The following is a 25,518-nucleotide window of genomic DNA, read 5'->3' on the forward strand; positions in this document are numbered from 1 at the left end:
TTTTTACTAGCCGGTCATTTTTCCGCCCAGCTCCTCCGCAGTTTTTCCAATGTCTTGTAAGTTTCTCTCAGCAATGAAACTGGCAGCTGAATTGCACTGCAGCTCCACAGATCGAATTTCAGGCTGAAGGGAAAATCTTTCTACCCTCCTTCCATTTTTCTCCTCGCCAATCCTTCCTTCAAAGGTCTAAAAACAATAGCATCACTGTTAGACGACTAATGTATATGAGCATTAACACTGTATATAAAGATGTATTTATGCATATATATATACACACACACACACACACACACACACACACATATATATATATATATATATATATGTTTGTCTCATGGCAACGTCATTGTTTTTGGATGACACACCCACTCCCCGCAGGAGAAGAGAATGGAAAAATGTTCTTTTTGGCAAAGCAGTCTGGAAATGCATTTAGAAGGGTGAACATTCACAAATGTGGTGTCCAGCATTTGGTTCCAAACCCAATCTATTTCTCATGAATGTTCTGCATTCTTAATGTTTAGCATGAATTATTATTATTATTTTAAATTTTTAGTTTTGTCTCTAAAATATTAGTTTTTTCTCTGGAACTATGGCCAATTGTGAGAATCTTGACCTCTGTTTTTCTGTCTGTTTTGTTTTTTGTCACCACATACTCAAACTCTTTGAGACAGGGTGGAGTTTGGCTCCTTTTTCATATCTCTCGTGTTTTTTTGTTCCTTTTCCAGTCGCCTTTCCTCTTTGGCCGAACTGGAAGGTTCTGTCATGATCTATGTACTCAGCCACCAGGCTCCAAAATGCCGCTGTCTGAACGTTCCGCTCACGTTTGTTCTAGCATGTGCTCCATTATGTAACACCAGAAATAGTACAAATTCTCTTTTTTTCCCCTGAGAACAGTTTCCTGCTGCCATAAACAGTTATATGATAATTTTAGTATGTTTTTCATGTGCTTCATTTCCCTAACCATCCATCCCTCTTCTTGTTTTTTTTTTTTTTTTGTGTCAGACCCTGGACTCAAACTCCAGTCCATCATAGAAGAATATGGCTCCTGCCCACAGGGTTATAAAAGACTCAACAGCACACACTGTCAAGGTAATAATGGGTATTTACTGGAAAGTTAGCAGCACTAATGTGAGAAGAAAGTTTGAAAATTTCAGATGACTAATTATATATGGGTATAAATAGTTCAAGGGAATATTTCATTTCTTCTTGTGAGTTTGTGTTAATTTCCAGAATCATCTTTGAACAGACTTTTTTTCAGGGATTTTTTGCAATGTGTAGTGAACATTCCTGGATGCTGTTTAACAACAATTAAATGACATCAGGGCTCAGGACAAAAAAAAACAACGAATGAATTAACTTACGATGAATGAAAGCCACAAGGTAGCTTTCCAATCCGGGCGATAGGAGACCTACACCCCCACCCCATCAATTTTTATTACTAAAGGAAATAGGAGTTAACACTGACTCACCGATCTGCAGGAAAGCTCATCAGCAGAGCGTCGGCTGCCAACGCCAGTCCATAAATCTCCAAATCACCGACTAAAACCATTCCAGACATTTTCTCACAAGATTACCGATGTCTGTTTTAACCTGTTTCTCTGTTATGTCCTTCATGTTCCTTCCCTCAAAAATGTCTGAATGTTGTAATTGTTTTTTTTACAGACTGGCCTGAGGTGTAAGAACAGCAGAACATTTTTAGAATCTACTTTTATTAGTTAAGCAGATGTGTTTGTGAGATGATGTAGAAGTACAGCGAGCATCTGAGCAGGACTGATGCCATAAGCTGTAAAATGATGTGTAGAAGAAGGCCAGAATTGAGTATTTTGTGGGTGAGGGATAAGCGCCAGAAGTCATATTTTTACGGATTTTCCCTGAAATCGGTAATTAAGTGTAATGACACTTTAAGTTGCGAGGGTGAATCACTGACGTGTGGGACCAGAGGAGTGCCGCTCTCAGAAGGCCGGGTCTTACCGAGGATTTTGTTTGTTTGCTGAGCTGTCTAGACCCAGCCCTGCTAACCACCTCTGGGTTGTCATTAGAACATACCTTCAGAACCACACGTTATGATTGTGCATGTGTTTGAATGGTGGCGAGCTGATCTCCAGCCTTTTTACATATCGCTCTCTACCCCACCCTAAAGGTAAAAAAAAAGGTACTTTATATATTATCAATATACACAGCATCAGTACAGCACATAATAAAACTGCCCTTGGAAATTTCACCCAAAATGTAAAACTTCTCTCTGTTTGAACTCTATTATTACTGAAATACCTTTTTACTTAATGCAGAGGAAGTTTTTGGTTTAACTTTCGTAAACCTGGCCTCTGTGGCCAAAAAGACTTATTTGTTCATTTAAATTTGTTCTCTATTGGTGGAAGTGGCACAGTGGGTACACTGTGGCATCCCACCTCTAATCTGGGTCTTTTTCATGCTCTCCCCATGTTGGCATGAGCATTAGATAGGCACCCCAATTTCTTCCCTCCATTTGAAGGCATTCACATCAGGTGAATGAACGTTGTTTAGATTGTTAGAGTGAATGTAAAGTCAGCGAGTCGTGAAAAAAAACAGTTATAGACGGGAAATTTTATAGCACAGGAGGGTATAAAGTGACATGATCCCTCACCATGTCACTTTATACCCTCCTGTGCTATAAAGTGTTGAGGGACGTCTCCTAAAGTCATCTCACTGTCATCTCTACAGTCTTCAGCTACAGTCGTCAGCGTGTTCAGCTCCAGGTTGTGTCAGAGATTACCCTTTTTTCTGCAGCAGACACTCATACTTCTCTCCATCATATTTCCTTTGCGTCTCTTTGTTTCTCCTGTTCTCTCTGCAGACATAAATGAGTGCACCATGCAGGGCGTGTGTCAGAACGGCGAATGCCTGAACACTCAGGGCTCTTTCCGCTGCACCTGCAAAGCTGGATACAAGCTGGAGCGAACGCGCTGTGTCGGTGAGTGGAGAACGTTCCTTCTAATGTTCCTCCTCTAAACTGGCTGTGAAAGTTGCCATTTCGAATCCTGAACCACCAAGGTGCCATATACATGGCTGCCTACTGCTCACTAAGGTCAGGGGTGAAAAGCAGAGAACACATTTGTGTGCACAGCGTGTGCTGTGCTGCAGTGTTTCACACTGACAATCACTTCACTTTCACTTTAAATTAATAAGTATGATTGAGGGAGTGTGTGTAGGGAGTAGTGATTGTATGTGTTCCGGAGGTTTAGCACTAGTGAGCAATTTAGTGCTTTGAACTCACAGATTCAGCATGTGTGTAATTACTATGGATTAGGGTTATCTCTAAATTAGTAAGAACATGTTATGCATGTATGTTTTTTTTATGCGTCTTCCATCTTAATGACCTGCCGTGTTTATCTCATCCTTTTTGTTTTTGTTTCATCCCCTCTTACCCCTCGCCTCTTTCTCTTGGTTTCGCTGAACTCCATCTCCATCTTTCTCTCTCTCAGAGGTGGTGGAGCAGGGCCTGTGTTTCCGCGTGGTGACCGAGTCGGGGAAGTGTGAACACGCTCTCTCCAAGCGTCTGTCACAGGAGATCTGCTGCTGCACTGTGGGTAAGGCCTGGGGCAGCAGCTGCCAGAGGTGCCCTCAGGTTGGAACAGGTGAGTTTGTTTGTGTGTGTGTGTGTGTGTGTGTATGTGTTCTTTTTCACTAGTGAAAGTGAAGTGATTGTCATTGTGATACACAACACAGCTCACAGTGACACAACCAAATGTGACCTCTGCTTTTAACCCATCACCCTTGGTGAGCAGTGGGCAGCCATGACAGGTGCCCAGGGAGCAGTGAGTGGGGACGGTGCTTTGCTCAGTGGCACCTCAGTGGCACTTTGGCAGATCGGGATTCGAACCGGCAACCTTCTGATTACGGGGCCACGCTGGGCCACCACTGCCCCAAAAGAAGACCAGTGAAGACCAAAATTCCTTACAAAACATTTAATTTGAAAATTGAGGAAATAGTTCTCTGGTGCATAGATACAAAATATTACAATGGTTAGTGATGTGACCTCACACCTCCAAAAAGCTCTGGCTTTTAATGTTGTTCGTGAGGTTTGCTCCTCCTGTGTTGGCACGTGTTTCCTCTGCATGCACACTGGGTGAACTGCCAACTTAACATTGTCCGTTGGGTGAGTGTGTGAGTGAACCAGCCACGTCCCTGCTTAGAAATAAGGATAGTGAGTGAGCGAGTAATACTTGAGATTCATTCATTCATTTATTAGATTCTTTTTATTCAATTCTGAACCACAGAGGTGCCACTTAGGTGCCACTGAGCAAAGGAAAGTCCCCACACAATGCTCCCGCCAGTCATGGCTGCCCACTGCTCACCAAGGGTGATGGGTTAAAAGCAGAGGACACATGTTGTGTGCACCATGTGCTGTGCTGCAGTGTTTCACAATGACAATCACTTCACTTTTCAGTTTCAGGTGTGTGTGTGTGAGTTTCATTATGGGTGATGGTTGTTTAATGATGAGAAGTAACTCCATGTCTCCGTCTGACTCTTAAGCCTCCTTCAATAAGATATGCCCAGCTGGTAAAGGCATGTCTTATGTCACCAATCAGGACACAGTGGTGTTTCCACCCCACTTTACCCTTGAACACCCAGGTGTGTATACACACACTCACACTTACAACAGAAAATACATATAATTCTCACACTGACATTAAACATGTGCTCTTTCTGTTTCTGTCTCGTTTCAGAAATGATTGTTCCTGTAAGTGTGTGATATTCTTTTTTTTGTTTATGTGTGTATGTATAAATGTATGTTGCGTTAAATGTGTGTGTAGTGTAGCGTGTGCAGAAATCTCTCATTAGAATTCTAGATATTGTAAATAAACATGCTATTCTCAAAATACACCATTAAAAATATAATATTTTGTCTCTTCTTTTAAAACTGGATTGACTGAAATATGGTGCATATTTGGAAATGTATTTACTTTTTTCTCATATAGCTTATTAGCTTCCTTATGGTGGAAGACATGACATTCATATTTGTCTACAATGAGAGTTTCACACAAATGTCATATTAGCAATAGAAATCTCTTACAGAGGTAGCTACACAGTTGTGAAGGTGAAGTGATTGTCATTGTGATACACTGCAGCACAGCACACGAGGACCCATCAAAATGTGTCCTCTGCTTTTAACTATCACCTTGGTGAACAGAGGGCAGCCATGACAGACGCCTGAGGAGCAGTGTGTGGGGACGGTGAAACCTTCTGATTATGGGGCCGCTTCCTTTTTTTTACCCTAGATTATAGCAAAGTGCAAAGCAATCAACTGTGTATGTGTCTGAGTTTATCTTGAGTGTGTGGCCTAGTGGTTAAGACACTCGCCTATGAACCAGAAGACCCAGGTTCAAATCCCACTTGCTACCATTGTGTCCCTGAGCAAGACACTTAACCCTAAGTTGCTCCAGGGGGGGACTGTCCCTGTAACTACTGATTGTAAGTTGCTCTGGATAAGGGTGTCTGGTAAATGCTGTAAATGTAAATGTAACTCACCCCTGGGTGTTTTCACAGGAGTCTCCTATTCAGATGACTGTGCCCATGCAGCCAGTCAGCACCCATGTCCCTAGGGTCCCCGGTAAGACATCCCACCGTTCACTACACTCCACACTGCATTCACCCTCTCTGTTTCACTGATTAGTTCATCCCCCTTTTCGTAAATGTGTTATCTTTTGCAGTCAGCAAGCCCACGCTACCCTCCATCGTAAAGGTGAATCCGGACAGTGACTCCCTTGAAGTGGCTCATACGCAAGTCTCACGTGAGTTTCACAGCCAGAGTTGCGTAACTGCTTCTGTGATCTTGTTGTGGCGACGGCCGCGCGTTTCGGAACGGCTCTTGTGATGCCTCGGTGCTGGTGTTTGTGGGCTGTGTGTTTGGGTTGGCGGTATACAAGTTATTTACATATGCATGCTAACTTGGAAAAATGAGACTGCTGGCAAACTCACACACACGTGCAAACACACACACATAGTGGCATTGCCATGAGTAATGGAGTTGTTGACTTTCAGTGCTTCATATGTACTTACCCTAGTACATAATTGACTTGTGTGTGTGTGTGTGTGTGTGTGTGTTTTTTATGTGTGGTACAGAGATGGATATGTGTAGGCTCATGAGAAATATCTGTGGGCATGGAGACTGTATACCGTTGGGTAACGACTTTGTGTGCCAGTGCCACGCTGGCTTCCAACCGCATAGGAAGAGCTGCGTGGGTAAGGACATGCACACGCATGCACACACTAGAGTTACACACAGGCACACACAGATTCTTTAGCAGCAGTGTTACTCGCACACCTCATTGTGAGATCCCTGAGAAATATCTGAATAGCAGTCAGGTTGATGGATGAGAGAATGGGACACAGTGGATTAGATACAGATGAAAAAACCTTTCCCCCCATGATTCATCATATGCATAGCTGGACTGTAACTCCTCCTCTTCAGTGAAACACTGGCCTCAAAAATACCTTTTTAGACCCAAACCACAATTTTACGAAAAGTAATCTCTACAGTTCTATTCAATTCTATTATACTCATAGAGATTAAACAGGTTAAAGTAATATAGCAATCATAACCATATATAATAGTGAAAAATAAGAGGTAATACATTGTTAAATACTTTATTTTAGTAAATAGAATTTTTGTGAGCCAAAAGGCCTTGCTGAAAGTGACCAGTTTAAATTATAAGCGCCCTATGTGGCTTTTGGCCAAAGTGATGCTACAAAAAGAAACTGGAATGGAATCTGCTTTTGGAATAGCTTTTTCATAAAAAGGTCTTTTGAGGAGAGTCATGAATTTAGAATGAATTGAATATCAGTTGAGCATAAATTTAAAAAAAAAAACTGAAGTAGAACTGAGTTTCTCAGCTGGAATTTCATCCATCACTTCCATATATACCGAGTCAACCATATTTTCCCCTTATTGCTCTCTCTTCCCCTCTCAGATGTGAATGAGTGTGATTCTGACCCCTGTGGTCACAACAGAGGGACATGCATCAACACTATTGGCTCATACCGTTGTCGCTGTCTGCCAGGCTACAATCACATGGTGCATCAAGGGAAACTCAGATGTGTAGGTGAGCATCCTGCCAGTGTGATGCTTGGGTTAAATGCATAGGCCACATTTCGTCATGTGTGCACTGTGCTCTGTATCCAAATATGACAAATAATTACCTACACTGTCACTTTGTAATGTAACTTACTGTAACTCTACTTAACGTCTGATGCTGGGCTTTCTGGTTCTGAATACTTGTGCTGCTGCCTAGCTGTATTTATGTCAGTGGTTTAAAAGTCGATCCTTTTATAGCTCAGCTAGTAGAGCGAAGGACTGTAGTTATACTGCTGGTAATCCTTAGGTTGCTGGTTCAATTCCGTCTCGAAAGACTTATTTTCTATGTTAAAGTTTCTATGTAAAATTTTCTATGTCCCTGAGCAAGACACTTAGGAGGGACTGTCCCTGTAACAACTGATTGTAAGTCGCTCTGGATAATGGCATCTTGTAAATGCTGTAAATGTAAAAAGTGAATTACCAGTAGGACCAGTAGGAGGAGTCCTTTCTACTTTCAACAGGGCCTCATCATTAAGTTCAAATGTGTTTCATGTTTGTTTCTGCAGATATTAATGAGTGCTCTAAGCAGGACATTTGCGGCTTCGGGGGTCAGTGTGTAAACCTGCAGGGATCATATAAGTGCGAGTGCCTTCCAGGCTTCACCTTAAAGAGCCGTCGGCAGCCCATATGTGAAGGTGAGCAAACTGTGTATGTGCACCAGATGTGGGTGGATGATTGCATGTATTTGTGTACATGTATTAAGTGTGTGTTTTGCCAATATGAATATAATTGAGTGTGGCTGTCTCTGCTTGTAGACATTAATGAGTGTCTGGACCCCAGCACCTGTCCAAATGAGCAGTGTGAGAACACAGTAGGGTCATACGAATGTGTGCCCTGTCAGCCAGGACACCAGGTCCAGGGAGGAGTCTGCCAAGGTACACACACACCATATTCAAAATATATTTGTGAGTGTAAGGGACTGAACCTGTAATATATGAATGGAATCGGCCTGAATAAGGGTCTCAGCTAAACTAACAGAGATTATTGTGAATGTAAAGTGGTCTTTGCTGGTACCTGTAGTGATTTGCTGCCCTCTAGTGGGATTAATGGAGACTGCAGAATCCAAACAGGAATGCATTGCATATTGAGAGATGACAGAGGGGTGTGACATGAAGCCTCCAATTCATCCAAAATGATAATTGTCTGGTGAGAATAGTGTCACTGCCTTTTAGCTCAGGAAAGGCAACTGAGCAGTTGAGAATAATTGCCATATAAAGCTACAAGTCACTATTGGTGGAAGAAAATCATTAAAAATGACAATTTGGAGTGAACAAACAAGCCATTTTGATAGCAGCATGACTACATGCCGTAAAATCCAGAATCTTGCCCTGTGTTAGTATAGGCAAAGCTGAAAATGAAAAGCATTTGGCCTGGAATTTTCAGGTACCTGGACTGAATCAGTTCAGCTCCATAAATCACTCATATCGCCATGTCCACATACACACACACACACACACACACACACACACACACACACACACACACACACCTCCAACTTGAAATAAAATGAGTGAAGGAGCTGAAGCAAATAAACTAAGAAAATAATTCAAGTAGAAAGCAAACACATTTCACAAGTACATACATTTCTCATATTGTACTTACTTTAAGTTTTTCATTACTTCATTAACTTCATGTAACCACTGCTTCCTCCCACTGTTATGTATAAGCTAAATTTATCTTTTACACACAAATTCACTCTGACACCCTTAGATGTGAATGAGTGCCAGAGGAGGGGTGTGTGTTTGAACGGACGTTGTGAGAACCTTCAGGGAACGTATCGTTGCTTCTGTAACGAGGGCTTCCTACCCGAAGCTGACAGCAAGAGCTGCCGTGGTGAGCATCGCATCTCTCACACCCACACAGGCCTCTCTTTTTACACATTCCGTATGTCCCCATGAGGAAAAAAGAAATCCTATCAAACAAAGTCTATCAAGCTTTTATGCATCAGTGAAAAAAAAGCATCTGAAGCATGGATGGATTGTGTGTCTTCAGACATAAACGAGTGTGAAGACAGCCGACTCTGTGCAAACGGGCGCTGTGAGAACACAGACGGATCCTTCCAGTGCCAGTGTTACCCAGGATTCCAGCCTACCCAGGAGGGCAGTCATTGTGAGGGTGAGCATTAACACCAGAAACTCACCAGAATTATTCACGGTGGTTCGTTTCCTGCATGTTCCAGGGATTAGTCTAATTAGTCTAATTCAAATCTTCTTTTTCCGGCTTCCTTGTGTTCCCAAGGAGAGCATGTGGTGAGGCTGTCTGCACGTCATATTTAACTTTGTTGTCTCATGTCAGATGTAAATGAATGTGAGAGGCCTGCAAATTGCCAGAGAGGGAGCTGCATCAACACCATGGGATCTTTCCGCTGCGAATGTGAGAAGGGCTTCATGCTTCGCGGGCGCAGATGTGAAGGTCAGCGGTGCCACGGTTACATACCGGTGCCCAGTTCATTCATTCAATTAGTTCAAACACATGGAAGACTCCATCAAACAATTAAAGGATACTGACACAGTGAATGGATTTAATGGGTAATATGGTAACTGATATATGGTATGGGTAATATGGTACACTGGTTTTAGAATGTATTCTACTGCAATACTGTCACGACTGCGAGCTGACGGGGGAGGGAAGCGTGGAGGCGGGACATATTGGGAACAAGGATTTATTAATAAACACAAATAAACAAGGCACAATGGCCAAAAAGGGAAATAAAGGGGAACAACGTAAACTAGCCCGCAGGTGTGTGGCGAGTGCCAGAACTCAAAAGACTAACACAAAGTTGCCAGGTCCAGTTCACAACAGAGTTCACTAAAATGTTGGAGCACCCGAGGGGCGGCATTCACTGGCTTTTTAAAATATGTCCTGATTGGCCACACCTGGCAACATCAGCTGTGGCCAATCCTGACACATACATTCAGTAATTACTTAAATAGAGCAATAAAGTTTGTGATTGGCCACCCATGTCATGGATGTTTGTGTCATCCGTGAATAAATGTTTTTCCTGATTGTATTCGTCAACTCGTCAACTTCATCTCCAATAATCTTTCTGCACCCAGTTTTCACTCAGCTTTTTTCTGACCTTATTATTGCACTTTTTTCCTTCATCTGGTCTCAGACATAAATGAGTGCGAAACAGACAGGAACCTGTGCCAGCCCTTTGGCGCGTGTGAGAACAGGCCGGGGAGCTACGTGTGCGTGTGCAACGAGGGCTACATGCTGTCCGAGGACAAACACAGCTGTGAAGGTATGTAACACTCTGTACTGTACCGTACTGTACTGTACCCCTGAGTATTCTGAATACTGACCTTACGGTTCTCTGTTGTTCTCTCCCATCCCGTGCGCTTGTACACTCGGCGCTCTGCTGGGATCTGTTTAACATGCTGCGCTGCGCTAAGCTCCGCCAAGCTGCAGAATACACAACCCCACCCACCCAGTTCCACATGTACATTATTGCATTATGTGTATTATTCACGAGTAGAGTGGCTTGCTGTGATATTCGAGCTGAATGTTAAGAACGGAGGAGGAGATAACTGTTCCCTGTGCAGCGGTCGCAGTGAGTCTGAACAACAAGAAGGAGTGTTACCTGAACCTGGACGACACCGTGTTCTGCGACAGCGTCCTCGCTACCAACGTCACCAAGCAGGAATGCTGCTGCTCCATTGGAGTGGGCTGGGGGGACCACTGTGAGATCTACCCCTGCCCCGTCTACCACTCAGGTAAAAGAAACGAACTATTGTAACTAATGTAAAACATTTAGAATTTAGACGTTATCCCCTAAATACAACTCTAGTAAAATCAAATATTTCTCCCGATTACTTGCTGGGGCCCACCAAACACACATATCGGACACAGCCCTGTTCTCACAGCCCTGTTCTCACTATATGGCTGTATTTCCCCGTCTCAGCTGAGTTCCACTCTCTGTGTCCTGTGGGTCGAGGCTTCTACCACGAGGAAGGCATGACCGAGTACGGCCTGGCTATGCACCGGGGTACGAGACACTAATGAGCACAACCACACAACATCTACATCTGTTACCTCCTGGCTGCTGCTTTGAGTGAATTATTAGGCACAAACTCAATGACTTACAACCAGGAATTGCCATTTTGCCTGCAGATATAGATGAGTGTGTGCTGTTTGCCAATGAGATCTGTAAGGAGGGGCGCTGCATGAACACTCAGCCTGGTTATGAGTGCTACTGTCAGCAGGGCTACTATTATGACAGCAACCTGCTGGAGTGCATCGGTAACGTGTGCACATACACACAGACACACATAAGCTTGCTGTGATATTCGAGCTGATGTTCTTGGTTTCCCTCCTTGCCTCAGACGTGGACGAGTGTCATGATGAGTCTCTTTGTGCAAATGGACAGTGTGTGAACACCCGCGGCTCATTTTACTGCATCTGTCATGCACCCTGGGCTCCTGATGTCACCAAAAAGAAGTGTGTTATTCCCACTGTGACAGGTGAGTGTGTTATTTTATTTTTTTTTACTTATTTCTTTTCGTTCCTGCCCTTTCTATTGCTAAAATTGGATTGTGTATATTATAGCTTGATGAGTCTTGTGTCAAATAGGCTGACTTCAGTTCGGGGTGTTTCGACTCCACTTGATCCGCCTGTTTCTGCCAAAGTTTCTCAGAGTAAACCGTTAAATTCTCATTCTCACATTCGCCAGGTGTGGACGAGTGCCAGGACCCCAACAACTGTAAGAATGGACAGTGTGTGGACACACAGGAATCGTACTACTGCATCTGCACCCCACCCTGGATCCTCGCCACTGACCGCAACAGCTGCGTCACACCAGAGGAGCAGGCGGGTGAGTGGGGTGAGAGAGAGAGAGAGAGAGAGAGAGAGAGAGAGAGAGAGAAATGAGGCTCAGGAAAAAGAAAAGCATCTGTGAAAAGCATCAAATATTTGTTATAGCCTTGTTTAAGCTTCACCATTCAAACAGTTTCATTTCTTAAGTATACCATACTGGCCTGAATATAAGGCACTTTCTATAAAATATTATATTTGGCGCAATCTACCGTTTTTTTGGCTGGGTAAAAAACTTTTATTTTCAGGCCAATGTGGGATCCGTAAAACCTTTATCTCAAGTAAAGCAGTTTGAAATCCACAAAAGCCAGTACATTTAACTGGTCAGTTGGCTTCCCATCTGTGTGTTATATTCTAAACATAAATAGCTACAGCATCAGTTCAATTTATTTTCATAGTGAATTTTATTAGAGCTTAGTGTAGTAGATCATCAGAATACATTATAAGTGAAACCTAGCCACTGTGATTAACAGAAATCATGAATTTACATCTTATAAATACATATCTTGGCTGCTTGGTTGGACTTTATTTGGCCATTAAAGGTGAAAAGTTGAACATTCCCACGTTCATTTTCTTTTCCCAAGTCAATCAGTCTCTAAATTAATCCTATTTGTTGTTTTTTCCACAAAAATAAACGTGAAAATTATGAGGCCTTAACTCTAATGCTGAGGTTTAACAGTAAGGAAGGAAGTTTTTATTCTTTTTTCATCTCAAGTATGGATCGGAACAATACATTTAGAAATGTCGTTACATAATATATTTTTTTCCTAATGTCTGGTGAAGTGATGCTGTTGCTATCAGCACAGAGATGGGAAACAGAACAGAAAAGAAAGAAACCGTGTCCATTATGCTTTATTATGAAGATGCTTTTAACCTGACTAGCTGAGGTGACAGATGTGACTGCCATGCTTTAAAACATGCTTCTGAAATGAATCCCTGGGCTTGCGTCTCTGATTGCCCTCTCTCTCTGTATCCGATTCCTCACTTTAGTAATGGGTGTGTCTGTGGTGCCCATTGCAGATGTGAACGAATGCCAGGACCCCTCATACTGCAAAAACGGAAAGTGTGTGAACACACCCGGCTCCTTTCACTGCATTTGCAGTCAGCCTCTCACCTTCAGTGCTGCACTCAGACAGTGTGTCTATGACGGTGGGTATCTGCACCTCACCGCGCTGTCATTGGCTAAGGTGCTTGGTCGATTTTCTTTATGTCTCTGCCTGCTGCAGTGCTATGTTTGGGTTAATCTAAAATCTCAACTAAAGATTTATTCTGCTGGCAACAGCAAAGCAATAGCGTGACCTCTGACCTTAGAAAGAGGATTATGTTTTATGAGCTTGTTAGCTCATTAAAATTGTCTGGCCAAAATTTGGACAGTCGCATCAATGTGTTTGTATGCAAGAGAATGTTTCTGCAAGTTTGGGCAAATTATTTATGGGATTAATTAAAACAGATTTCTTCTCCTACATCTCGTAATCCTTTAGTTAAGTTTATCCCTTACAGTAACATAACCAGTACTCACCCCCCCTGAAAAAAACAAATACCCCCCCCCATTCCATCCCATGTGCTTCTGTTTATCAGTGAATGCACAGGTCTATCGAGTAAATTACAGTGACGCAGCACGAAAAAAAAAAACATTGACCTGAGTAAGCAGCATAGCAGGTGACGGCAGGGTCATCCGTGGCATAGACAATATAGGCAAACACTAAGGGTGCCATCCATCCAGGCGGTATCACAAACGTAGGAAGATAAAAAGTGTTTCTAAAAACTTGTTTGTATTAATGTGTCTTAACAAATAGAACAAGCCTATTAACTAGTAGTAATAATAATAGGTTCCTATACATTTCCTATGAGACCACAACAACGCCCCCTCCCCATTCCCCCTCCACTACAGCAAGCAAACAGGGCCAAGAATTGGCAGGTTCGAGACACATTTTTCAATTTAAGTATCACGTAACATCCACACCATGCATGTTGTTATTGGATAGTAGAATATATTCATTATATTGTCGCTTAAGCAACAATAAAGATGGTACACAGTTGGTCTCCCACCATGTGCACTGTCATCAGCACAAAATGAGTCTGATAAACACAAAAATTCACCATCTGCCCTGATTTGTTTTTACAACTCGACTACTGAACATAACCCATCTTAGGCTTGGTGTGGGGTAAATAAATATACTGATGGCTAAATCAGAGCTCACACAGGCGTGAAATAAACTGAACAATCAGTTGCGCCTCACTGTCTCAGGAGTCATAACAGCAGCCATTATTGCTAATGGGAAAAAGCATGTGCACACACACACACACACACACAGAGTCACAGTCATTTGTTGGTGATGGTTTGTGTGTGTGCCCACTTGAAGCACTATTAATACCAACTGAAAGGAATAATTACTCCTCTGAGCACTTCATCTAAATGACAGGTTCCAGTTTAATAGCTGTGGTTTGGCCTTATTGCACAGTTGCCTCTGGAAACGAAATCACGACACGGTTGGGCTTTTGTTTTAGACAGGAGTTATCCATGCAAAGCTTTTCTTGCACTTAATTTTGCACTTCATTCTCCTGGTTTAGCTCTGCCTGTGGCCTTTTCTTTGCAATCTCGCCAGGGCCACTCAGTTGAAATTCTGTGCCCCTTTTTCTCTTTTGTTCTCTCTTTTGTCCAGTGATGCTTGTTTCTCACGATTAATTGACTGATCCCTCCTCATTTTCTCTGTTTATCTTTCTCTCCACCCCCAGATCGTACAGCAGCACATAAGGACGTGTGTTTCCAGGAAGTGGACGAGGGTTTAATCTGCAGTATGCCCCGCAATGTTCATGTGGTCACCTATTCTGAATGTTGCTGTCACTACGGTCGTGGCTGGGGCCCTGAGTGCCGTACATGTCCTCAAAGGAACTCAGGTCAGAGGTCAAAAGAGGGGTTGCCTTTTTTTTTTATTCTCAGGGAACAGTATATAGCACCATAAATATTCATATTCTCACATGAGAGGTTACAGGATCACATACATTTCATGGTTTTTGTGAAAAATATGTTTTAAAAAATATGCTAAAAATCTTGTTAAGTATTAACAAGATGTGGTCTCACACCTCTAAGGTTGCGGGACCTTGTGTACTTGCTGTCCCAGTGTATGCGTGGGTTTCCTCCGGGATCCTCCTGACATTAAAAGGGATGCACGCTACGTGAATTGGCAACTCTAAATTGAGCGTATGTGTAAGTGTGTGAGTGGGCCCTGTGATGGGTTGCCGTCCCACCCTGCATGAATTCCTGCTGTGTGCTTGAATTTTATTTCCATTTTATTAACTGACTAAATCTGCTGGGTGTTTTAGTTATAAATTTATCACATCCTCTCCCCTTCACTCCCTGCTTGAGCCTCTTTCCAGCATTAAATATTCACTATATCAAGCTCTAGTTTGAACCATGAACCAAGATTAAGGCATGATAAATGACACCTGTAATCACTATATGAGTATGATGTACTACATTACACTACTACACACTTTATAAAATATTTAACTAATATGCTGTGTATTATTGAACTAATATGTATTACGTTTTGAAAAAGATGCAAGTGCATTGCAGACAGTAAATCACATTCTGCATCATTGTCTCTTCCTTCCACAGTTCTCTTTAATCGACTGTGTGAGATGCATTTGGAGACAGACTCGGACGGGGAGTTTGAGTTCCAGGCCGTGTTTTCTAACTACAACCCAGGTACTTTTTGTGAAAGACACTCCATAATAATTTATTTATCCTCCTTGTATCATTTTCATTGTAATATGTGTCTTCTGCTCTCTGTCCGTCTGTGGCTCAGAAGGGGACAGCTCAGAAGAAGACTCAGATGAATGCAGTTGTGCTAACGGTCGTTGCGTTCCCTCCTACCTGGGCACCATGTGTGAGTGTAACCCTGGCTTTCAACTGGACCATTCTCGCACACGCTGCACTGGTATGTTATTTTTCTCTAACATGCACCTGCACAGAAACACATTCCTGTTTCTTGTTTCCTCTTTTTAATCTACTCTTTATCCACCCCCTCCGCCCATAGATACTGACGAATGTGCAGAGCGAGGTTTGCGCCTGAGTCCCTGTAAGAACGCCCGCTGCGTCAACACTACAGGCTCCTTCAAGTGCTATTGCAAACACGGCTTTGTTCCCGCACGCAGGCCCAATGTGTGTGTGCGGCCGAGGGCTCTATAACAGCACCTTGCACTCACTCGCACACACACACACACACACACACACACACACACTTATACATTACCACCTGTAAACAGAGACACAAACAGTGGGAGTTCACATGAACACACACACATACACACAGCCTCAGTACAGGCTGTCTCTGTGGTCTTAATCAGTTTTTTTTTTCCCTTTTTAACTGTATTTCTATATTGTTCCTTTTTTTACGTTTTATAAGATTTACAGCAATAATATATTACTGCATTTCCCAGCCTCAAGGACATTTGCACATGGAAGGAAATGTAAAATAATATCACAGAATGATCCATTGCAAAGAAATTTATTGTGATTTGTCTTGTTTCATGTTCATGTGTGTTGGTAAGGTTGTCATGATGCTAGAAGTACAAACCCAATACAGCTGCCAGGAAAATGCTCAGTACTCAATGCCATTTTTGATAGCAAAGGTGGAAAAAAATATGTTGAAGATGGCTGCTTAGCTCACATATTAATATTAGTATTTTATAATAAGCCATAAAATAAATGAATGTCCAATTTGCCTCCACACCTTACAGGTGCAGCCTGTTCTCATTGTGTTACACGCCAACAAAAGGGAATTAGTTTCTCAACTTGAAGATTTAGATAAATACCAAGCAGCTCTTTCTTGTTTTATAACATTTGTGTAAATCCTGAGTGTGGCGTATTGTCACAATGACAACATGGCCCATCAGAATTTTGAAATGAAAGCACTGATCATCTATCTGCATCTTTTGTTCTGTAGTGGCCATAACTGGGACCCTGGTCCAGTATTTGAGTTCAGATCAGGACATCACTAAACCAAATAGTTTAATATTCAGGTACAACCATACTTTGTACTTCTAACCAGATCGGTATCAGTTTGGAGTTTAGTATCGATCTTGGTTGTTGTGTTGTGTGTGTGTGTTTGTGTGAGAGTAACTTACCTATATCTTGACACAAAAGATTCTCATGATTGCCCAACACTATTTTTTCTTTAAAACCTTATCATTTTTAATTAGTATTACAAACGTGTGAAGGTTTTGAAGCAGTCAAAACTATTTCATTATATTTTTGTAATTAATTTTTTTAATGTATTGATTGTTTTTGTTCATCCCTGTAATTTTTGTTCCTGATTAGATATTTTTCTACAATGGTGTCACATTCACCAGACAACTTGTTCCCTTGATATTGCTGGAGCTCACTGTAAATATTTCGGTAATCAAAATTTCACTTATTTTAGGAAATGTAATCACTGACCTGGTTTGAGTCAATTTAATCTGTCACTCCTTTCCAGCCTGCGTGGATAATGTGGGATGTTTTTATTCTATCCATGCATTTTAAGGCTTAAAAGACTCTTAATGCAGCACTTCTATTCTGTTCACTGGGTCGATGCTCATCTTATGTGCCTTATGAATAGAGAGAACAGCTACAAATCCAGGCCAGTAAATTGTGGCTATATGAAAAAAATGCCCCTGTGTTGAGAAGAAAGAAAAAATAAAAATGAAATGAAGTAAAAGAATCTCTAACTGCTGTTTTTCTTTTCATTGTTTTTTTTATGCTCTAAAATATAATTGCATACAGTGTAATTAATGGCCTGACGTTGGGTCCGATACTTCCTGCAGGTTCTTTCCCCTTGAAAGGGAAATATACCCTTGGCTGAAATTGCCTTTGATTGCACAGTCGAGGGTTCTAAATCAATATCCTTCTGTCTGCTCTCATGCATTTACTTTGAATCTCTGGCCAGATCCAGGTCGGATGTTTTGAATGCAATAACATGCATCATCCATTGTGGGGCCAAACATCAGCAATGATGACTGAAACACAGCAGGAAAGCAGATTCCAGTGATGGAAAAAGAGAAACGGAGCAGAGACAGATGTATTTTTTCTATTGTACCAACATAGTTATGCATCTAACAAGTTATTTTTCTCACAACATGGTAAAATGATAGGGGCTGCTGTCAGTGATTCAGCTGCCTGTGTTATAAAACTGAGTTGATATGTAGGAGTTTGTTCGCTAGAGGGCGCTGTCTTATCTGCCAACCAGTAGTGAAACAAAGAGTTTCTAAAACTCTCCAGTTAACGAGAGAAGATTATTCTGTTGTGTTGAATTGAAAGCAACTTGCATAGAGAAAAACCCGGCACAGTACGATGATCACATGGGGACTGGTTGATACAACAGATTTTACAGGCATCCTTGTCCAAATTGCACCGAATTAAAGTAATCCGTGGACATAAGTGTGATGAGCAGATTCAAACAGAATGCTAGAACAGAATGCAAATTTTCGCCATGATGACAGAGCCATGGTTATATTGTAGAAGATGACTCACCAAGGGGCAGATAACAATAATCTGTTTCATGAGCATTTTTTTGATGTTTCCAACAAAAGGCATCCACAAATGGATGCCACAAATGAAATAAAATAAACCATGACTGATACTAATAAATGTTCAGCATAGGAATTTGTGCTTTCTTTAAATTCTGTGCTGCCAGGATGTATGTTTCTGAAAAAAATATCATATTTGAAGGACTCAAGTTTACTTTTGGATCAGCTCCCTTGGTTTGTGGCTTGTAATTAGACTGTTTATGCCCCCTTTTTCATGTCAATTAGTTAAGATGTAAAGCATCCCCTTCACTGGACGTGTTACACAAACCTAAAACACAAATGCTCCATGCAGTTGCATAGCAACAAGATCCATGTCATCTTCAACCAGGCCGAGCTGGTTCTCATTCAGACAGCAGAGACAGAAATAATGAGAGAAAGAAAGCGGGTGGGTGGAGGCAGGGGGGCGAAGAGAGAATATTTCAATGAGCTGAAAATAAATCAGCTGGTGTTTTGTTAGCAAGTTGTCTTGTCTTACAGTTTTCCTGCGCTTATTAGATGACTAAAGGTATGGAGGGAGCGGATTTTTTGCTTCTTGAAATTCAGTAGGTTCCCACAGGCTCAGCACCTCGTTATGGTATAATTAGCAAGCCAAGCTAACAAGGTGGAAGGCCAGTTCCCAGCCGACTGGCCCAGAGGTGCCAGTGATGTGGAGCAGTGCTGCAACTCGCCAGCTATTAATCAACACACAGAAACTATTTGCAGACACGTATGCATATACACACATGCATATATGGACACATACAATACAGACACCTATGGACAGCCAAGTTCGCCAAATTCAAGACGAGACACCACAAAGGGAAATTGATTGTTTATTTGACATCACACAGTGCACATAAAGATATATGTTCTCTGCATTTAACCCATCACTCTTAGTAGGCAGTAGGCAGCCATAAAAAAAAAACACAACAAAATGTACTTTTAACCCAACACCCTTGGTGAGCAGTGGACAGCCATGACAAGCGACTGGGGAGCAGTGTGTGAGGACATTGCTTTGCTCAGTGGCACCTCAGAGCTTGGTGGGTCCCTGTTACCAGTAATCTCCATCTTTTGGCTGCTCCTGTTGAGATGACAAAAGCTTTAAAATGTCAATTCTCTTTTAGCCAGGCCTGGACCACCACACAGAAATACATTTTCACATGCATCCTCAGTGACTATTTCATTTTATTTATATTTAATAGAAATTAATATACTAATAGGTACCAAAGAATCATAGTAAATCTGTGGTGGTACATATAACATTGCAGTGGATACTGTATACTGAACTCTAACCCAGTCACCAAAAACAACCGCTTTTAATGTCAGCAGAACAAAATTATATCCCTGAGATTAGTGTTGACAAGCACTCCAGACAGGTCATACCCAATGATGATGATAACTGTGTCACCACCTTGAGGTCTGAAACCCAGCATCTCTCAGCTCTTAAAACTCCAGTATGCTGCTAGGATTCCTGGGGGCTTACACAGCATAAACTGTTTTGGGGACGATGGTCTTATTTATGTCAAGAGGGTGTCCTGGTTCAGGGGACTATTTTAGGAACATGATTGATGACTACCTTTCATGGCCAAATTTTGAGGGTAGAAACATTTGTCTCGGGACATCTGGAGTGTTTCATAAAAAAAAAAAAACGCTCACCTTTTACCTCCTTGTGCCCCTCTTGACATCTGAAATAGCATGTGGGGAAAATAACAAATGTCTTCTATGTCACATATACAGTAATTTATCAGCAAAGACATGTTTGCAGTATGAATGTTGCTTTTTGGTTCTGGCCTGGAGCCTAATATAGGTAACAGGTAATGGAAGACATGAGGAATGCAATAGATATACATGCTAATTTTGCAAGTTCTTTCTCAAAACTGTATCCATCAATTCATAACCTCTTTTGCAATAGTGTAATTCCAGAAAGTCTGAGTTATAATTGCATTAATATACATTAAATTTGAGCCATTTGGCAACTAAGACTGACCACATGAAACAGTGTCAAGAAGAGCTGAATTTTCAAGCAATTTGTCAAACAAAAATTCTTTGTCCAGTGCTCAAGAATTAGTTTCCACTAAAGTTTCCAGGCATTTAGATTTAGATTGCACATATAGCTTTATATGTTGACAGAAAATGATTTGCCAGACACTGAAAATAATTCTCCTAAAACAATTACTTTAGCAAATGGAGAGACAAAATCAGATAATATAGATAGATAATGTACTTTAAAGTCTATATTTAGTGATACTTGTTTCTATGTCTTATATTGTCAGAGAAAAGGTATGACATCCAATCTCAGATGTTCCCAAACAATACAGAGGAGAAAACTTTCAAACAGAAAAGGCCACATTCCTCCATTTAACCGTGAAACTGGGCCTGAAGAAAATCATCTGACCCTAATAAAGGCTATTAAATGTGCAACATTTGGGTAGCATCACGTGTGAGAATGTGGTGTAATGCAAGTGGTCTTGCCCTTCTGCTGCTTCATCCTGCACGTTCTGCCATCAAGGCGAAATCAGGGCGTCGCCTGAAATCGATTAATAATTCACTGCAGATGGCTGCATGAGTACCTGACTCCAGCATGAGTTTCTACTAGATCTACTAGTGTACTATTTACTAATATATATATATTGGCAATATAGCTAACAGGTAATGGAAGTGAACACACACACACACACTCACATACACACACTCACGTTTGAGGTATGAATGTATTTTGCATATTATATAGGTATAATGTATATGATAGACTCTCACAAGATCAATTTTTGGGAGTCTAAACAAATAGGTGACTTGCTTGCAAATCACATACTAAATCTGCACCAGTTATTTCAAGTGTAATTTCAGATATGTGGCATAAGGAACTTTAATAGTAAGGAAGTTTGCATGTTCTCCAAATGTTGGCACAGGTTCTTCAGTTTCCTTCCGCTCCCCAAAAGGATTATGGATAGCAGTTATTGATAGTGAGTGGTGTCACCTACTAGTGGGTAAGGAAACAGACCCATAACAGGAAGGTTGCTGGTTCGAATCCCAAATCCCGAACAAAGTAAATTCCCCACACACTGCTCCGCGGGCACATTTCATTGCTGCACACTGCTTTCATTCAGGAGTGTTTCTTGCATTATGCCTCTTTGGACAGACAATGCTTTGATTTAATCTGTGATTTCAGCATAGCACCCATGTCTCTTTTTCTCCGGGTTTACCTCGAGCATGCTGCAAGTGAAATCTCGTCGCTCTGCTTTTGAAGTGAGTGATGTAGTCTGCAGCGCCAGAGCTTTAATGTTCTCCAGGCCAAATCATCCTTCTGCAGTATGTCAGTGTTAACATCAACAGCCATGGATCCAGTGATGAAAACAAAATATCCCGACTAACATCAGAAGGACAGGGAGTTGGGACGGGATGCACAGATGCAAAGGAGAAGGAAGTGACCTATTTATGTGTTTTCAAACACAGTCGTTTTAGAAACATTATGGTAATACTGGCAAATGATTTGAAGCATTAGTGTTGCAGATTCCCCAAAAATGTCTTGTAATATGTCTGAGTCATGTTGCCTTGTGACCCTTGCTTTTTCCTCCTTCATTCCCCCTTTAGTTCCTTTCTCCACGTCTCCTTCTGTTTCTGTCCCTCTCCACTGTCCTGATTTCCCTTGATCTAATTATTCTAAAGTTCAAATTGGAACAGGAAGATGACCTTCATAAACTTGTTAGGGGATGGAATGAGCAGCAGTGGGTGTAGGTGAGGTGGAGAAAAGGAGATGGTGAGAAAGAGAAAGAAGCCAGTACATACAAGACACCAGAAATAGGCCGGTATTCCTGCGAGACAACTCAAAACGGGGCTGTAGGAGGAATATAAATATCTTTTAGTAGGTCGTATCGACCAGAAAGGAATAACCCACTGGACCTGCACTGTCAGGTTGATTGAGAACGTGGAACATTAGAACTTAGCAATGCTAAGAACGGTGGCGTTCAGTCAGTAAGTCAGACCATGTGTTATGCAACATCAGTGCAACACTGAGGAAACGTTCTACTGCAGCAAAACCAGGCCAGTTAGAAGCAAGCGGTGTGAACCTATTGCACTGAAAGTCTATTACCCCAGTGAATTAGCATGATAAATGCTACATCAAAGTAGATCCCACCATTTACTCTTCTCAGCGTGAAGAATATCTCATTCATATCCATCCCATTCCCAGTTGCAACATAATCAGCACAATACGTTTTTGAAAATAGAAGAATTTCCTGATCCTTAAAGTGTTTTTTTTAGAAGGTTAGGAAGTATAGCTAGTGTTTGTGTGTGTGTGTGTGTGTGTGTGTGTGTGTGTGTAAATGTGCATGACCCCCAAAGAAACTGTTGAATTTATCTTCTTGTTGTTCTCTTCTAGCACTATTAGTAAAAGTGAAGTGATTGTCCTTGTGAAACACAGCAGCACAGCACACGGTGACACAACGAAATGTGTCCTCTGCTTTTAACATCACCCTTAGTGAGCAGTGGGCAGCCATGACAGGCGCCCGGGGAGCAGTGTGTGGGGACATTCCCTTCATCAAGGGGACTTTCATCGGGATTTGAACCTGCAACTTTCTGATTACGGGTCCGTTTCCTTAACCGCTAGACCACCACTGGCCCCTGTTCTCTCTTATCAAAGTAACTTAAATATGAATACATATTTTCGAAATGTTAAAACACTTTGATGATGTTGAAACATTGGATGATGTTCACCTGTATTTTAAAATGTCATATTTCAAAATGTAATTTCTTGCAAAAGGACATACAGTGTCATGAACCTGAAAATGTGAAAAAAAAAATTCACAATTTGAGGATTCATGGAAATGTATGTATGTAACAAAGCTACTGACCTTCTTGCTGAGAATACTGGTTATATAACACAAAATATAACATTTTACATTTCTGACGTGAAGATAAATTTAGATGTCTACATACAAAAATTATACCCTACGATCAAGAAATGGATAATTCATCCCATTTTAGATTTTATCTACCCCCCCATTTGACTGGCACTGGCCACACACAGACACTCACACTCTAAGCCCCATGTGCATCGCTTCACTTCACTAATCTCATTGGAAACCTGACTGTTGCCAGTGCTTTTAGTTGGCTAATCAGCGTGGGTGCCTGTCAGTGTTGGGTCACGGGTCTGAGAATTTCTATCAATGTCCTGGTGACCGCTCTCTTCTTTTTCTGTGATGGAGAGGTGGGCATCAGCAATTTAGTCACATGTGACAAGCACGTGTGCTCATGACAGGTATCCCTGGCCCTCATTTCAGGCAGTAGTTCCTCATCTCTCGCAACTTACCTGTCCGGTTTGTGATGTCCCTGACTCTGGCATTGGACCCCAAACCAAGCCCCCTCTTGTACGTGGACAGAGGGGGGTTTAGGCCAAACTGCTGCAGTGTGCAGAATGCACTCCTGTGTAAGCACTGATGCGGCCAGCGCTGGCCTGCCAGGGCCGCCTCATATCCCGCGTTCAGCTCTTTTCCTTTGTCAGGCAGGATTCTGTCTGGCCACCCTTTAAAAAAATAGAGGAGAGGGGGACCGCGATGGGGTGGGAATTGGGGACACAGGGGGGACAAAGGGATGGGGAATGGCGCGAGGGACAAAGCTTTATTGATCAGGATTTTGTAAACCAACCAATACGTCTGCCAGTGTAGAAGACCGGGTTTCTGTTTTTGTGTTCGCTCTAAGAAGCATGTGCATGTGTGTGAGTGTGAGTGCGTACCAAGTGTTGGTGTGATCCGAGAAGCCGTCTTGATCACACTCTCGGTCCACACTGCCCTGCCGAAGGGTGGACGTGTGATGTGATGTCATTAAGATGCCACTCTGTGGGGACGGACAGATGGTCACCATCGCTCCCTGGGGCAGGACAACACTCTTCCTGCTACCCTGTCCTCCCTGCCCTCTCGCTTAATCCTGTCCATGTTTCAGGAGACTTTAATAGCTGTAGCTACATCATAGCTGTAAACAGCGTTAAAAAAGGAAGTAGTAAAGAGCTGAACGTATAAACATACGCAAATCCTGAAATCATCATAACAATACATGAAGGTTTGACATCAAAAGCTCCTAAAACTTTCATTATTTAGCATTTTATTATGCACCCATTATTGAATTGCTGTGTGAATCGTGTCACTGTATATTGACATATTTACATGCAATAATTTTATCACATAATTGGAGAATTTCATTCCGTCACACCCTCCCACAGACACTCAGACGATCCCCCCCCCGTTTTAACCATCGCTCATCCCCTAATCAGCCACGTCTGCGACCTTAAGAAGCCTTAAGAATTAGCCGTGGGGGCGGGGATGAGGGTGTGCCAGCGGCAGAGTGTCCAATGTGACCAGCAGCGTTAATCAGGCCACATGCTTATCCAGTTACTGAAGCCCCATACCGGAAGGATTCAATAAACTGGACAGGCCATGACTACTGCTCTACCGTGACGGAACGTAGCACCTGCACGGTGGCCTCCGAAAACTTTGAAGCCAAGGATGGTGTCTCCATCTGTGAACCCTTATGAGTTATATCCATTTTAAATAGTCAAACGTGAACAACAACTAAAAAAATGTGGCAGCAACGTTTAGCGGCACATTCCATGCATCTTCCTCTAGCTGCATAAAGGCAGGATGGAGAAGAAGTCCACCTGTCAGAGCAGGCCTTAGACAGAACAGACGTCTACAGGCATGTTGACTCACAACTTTCCACCGAGAATCGTTTTATCCAACCTTTGCACACAGACAGAAGCACCAATTATAACGTTTTCAGATAAAAAAAAAAAAACAATAATCCAAGACTGCCGAGGTGCCTGTGGAATTCACTTCGCTGCATTACGTGACTCGAACAAAAAAAAAGCGTTTTTTAAAATTCTGGTGGAATTACGCAGCAGGTCCAACCAAACGTGCGCCCGAGGACGGGAAATCGGTTCGATCGCATCGTGGTACGAAGAGTGATGCCGTGCAGCCAGATTCCCCGCCGGCTGACAGAGAGGGTGTGTGTGTGTGTGTGTGTGTGTGTGTGCGTGTGGGGGGGGAACTACA

General features: G+C 42.1%; 1 protein-coding gene and 1 long non-coding RNA gene across 7 annotated transcripts in view; one reads left to right on the forward strand and one right to left on the reverse strand.

Moving 5' to 3' along the window:
* The window catches only part of ltbp3 (latent transforming growth factor beta binding protein 3), a 41,678-nt gene extending 24,036 nt beyond the window's left edge, over positions 1-17,642 (forward strand). For 2 of the 5 annotated variants that reach the window (XM_028984156.1, XM_028984160.1), the window contains 25 exons: positions 1,003-1,089; positions 2,834-2,950; positions 3,462-3,614; positions 4,513-4,611; positions 4,707-4,720; positions 5,527-5,590; positions 5,691-5,771; positions 6,103-6,222; positions 6,951-7,082; positions 7,621-7,749; positions 7,870-7,989; positions 8,825-8,947; positions 9,107-9,229; positions 9,410-9,526; positions 10,230-10,358; positions 10,660-10,830; positions 11,019-11,102; positions 11,228-11,356; positions 11,440-11,577; positions 11,787-11,927; positions 12,917-13,075; positions 14,663-14,824; positions 15,546-15,635; positions 15,736-15,867; positions 15,967-17,642. In XM_028984156.1, coding sequence (XP_028839989.1) covers positions 1,003-1,089; positions 2,834-2,950; positions 3,462-3,614; positions 4,513-4,611; positions 4,707-4,720; positions 5,527-5,590; positions 5,691-5,771; positions 6,103-6,222; positions 6,951-7,082; positions 7,621-7,749; positions 7,870-7,989; positions 8,825-8,947; positions 9,107-9,229; positions 9,410-9,526; positions 10,230-10,358; positions 10,660-10,830; positions 11,019-11,102; positions 11,228-11,356; positions 11,440-11,577; positions 11,787-11,927; positions 12,917-13,075; positions 14,663-14,824; positions 15,546-15,635; positions 15,736-15,867; positions 15,967-16,118 — 2,966 coding nt within the window. In that variant the 3' untranslated portion in view covers positions 16,119-17,642. The remainder of the gene's footprint in view (positions 1-1,002; positions 1,090-2,833; positions 2,951-3,461; positions 3,615-4,512; positions 4,612-4,706; positions 4,721-5,526; positions 5,591-5,690; positions 5,772-6,102; positions 6,223-6,950; positions 7,083-7,620; positions 7,750-7,869; positions 7,990-8,824; positions 8,948-9,106; positions 9,230-9,409; positions 9,527-10,229; positions 10,359-10,659; positions 10,831-11,018; positions 11,103-11,227; positions 11,357-11,439; positions 11,578-11,786; positions 11,928-12,916; positions 13,076-14,662; positions 14,825-15,545; positions 15,636-15,735; positions 15,868-15,966) is intronic. The other 3 variants (XM_028984157.1, XM_028984159.1, XM_028984158.1) reach the window with 3 other exon arrangements.
* Positions 17,643-19,528: 1,886 nt separating this feature from the next.
* On the reverse strand, positions 19,529-25,446 carry LOC114793067 (uncharacterized). Of its 2 annotated transcripts, none has more exons than XR_003750191.1 (5): positions 25,177-25,446; positions 24,207-24,307; positions 23,784-23,996; positions 20,132-20,160; positions 19,529-19,556 (listed from the first exon to the last, which is right to left on the reverse strand). It is a non-coding gene; the product is annotated as an uncharacterized LOC114793067 (long non-coding RNA). The 2 variants fall into 2 exon arrangements; XR_003750190.1 differs by lacking the exon at positions 25,177-25,446 and adding an exon at positions 25,125-25,167.
* Positions 25,447-25,518: the final 72 nt, after the last annotated feature.

Source organism: Denticeps clupeoides, chromosome 6, assembly GCF_900700375.1.
Source record: "Denticeps clupeoides chromosome 6, fDenClu1.1, whole genome shotgun sequence".
Classification (NCBI taxonomy): Eukaryota; Metazoa; Chordata; class Actinopteri; order Clupeiformes; family Denticipitidae; genus Denticeps; species Denticeps clupeoides.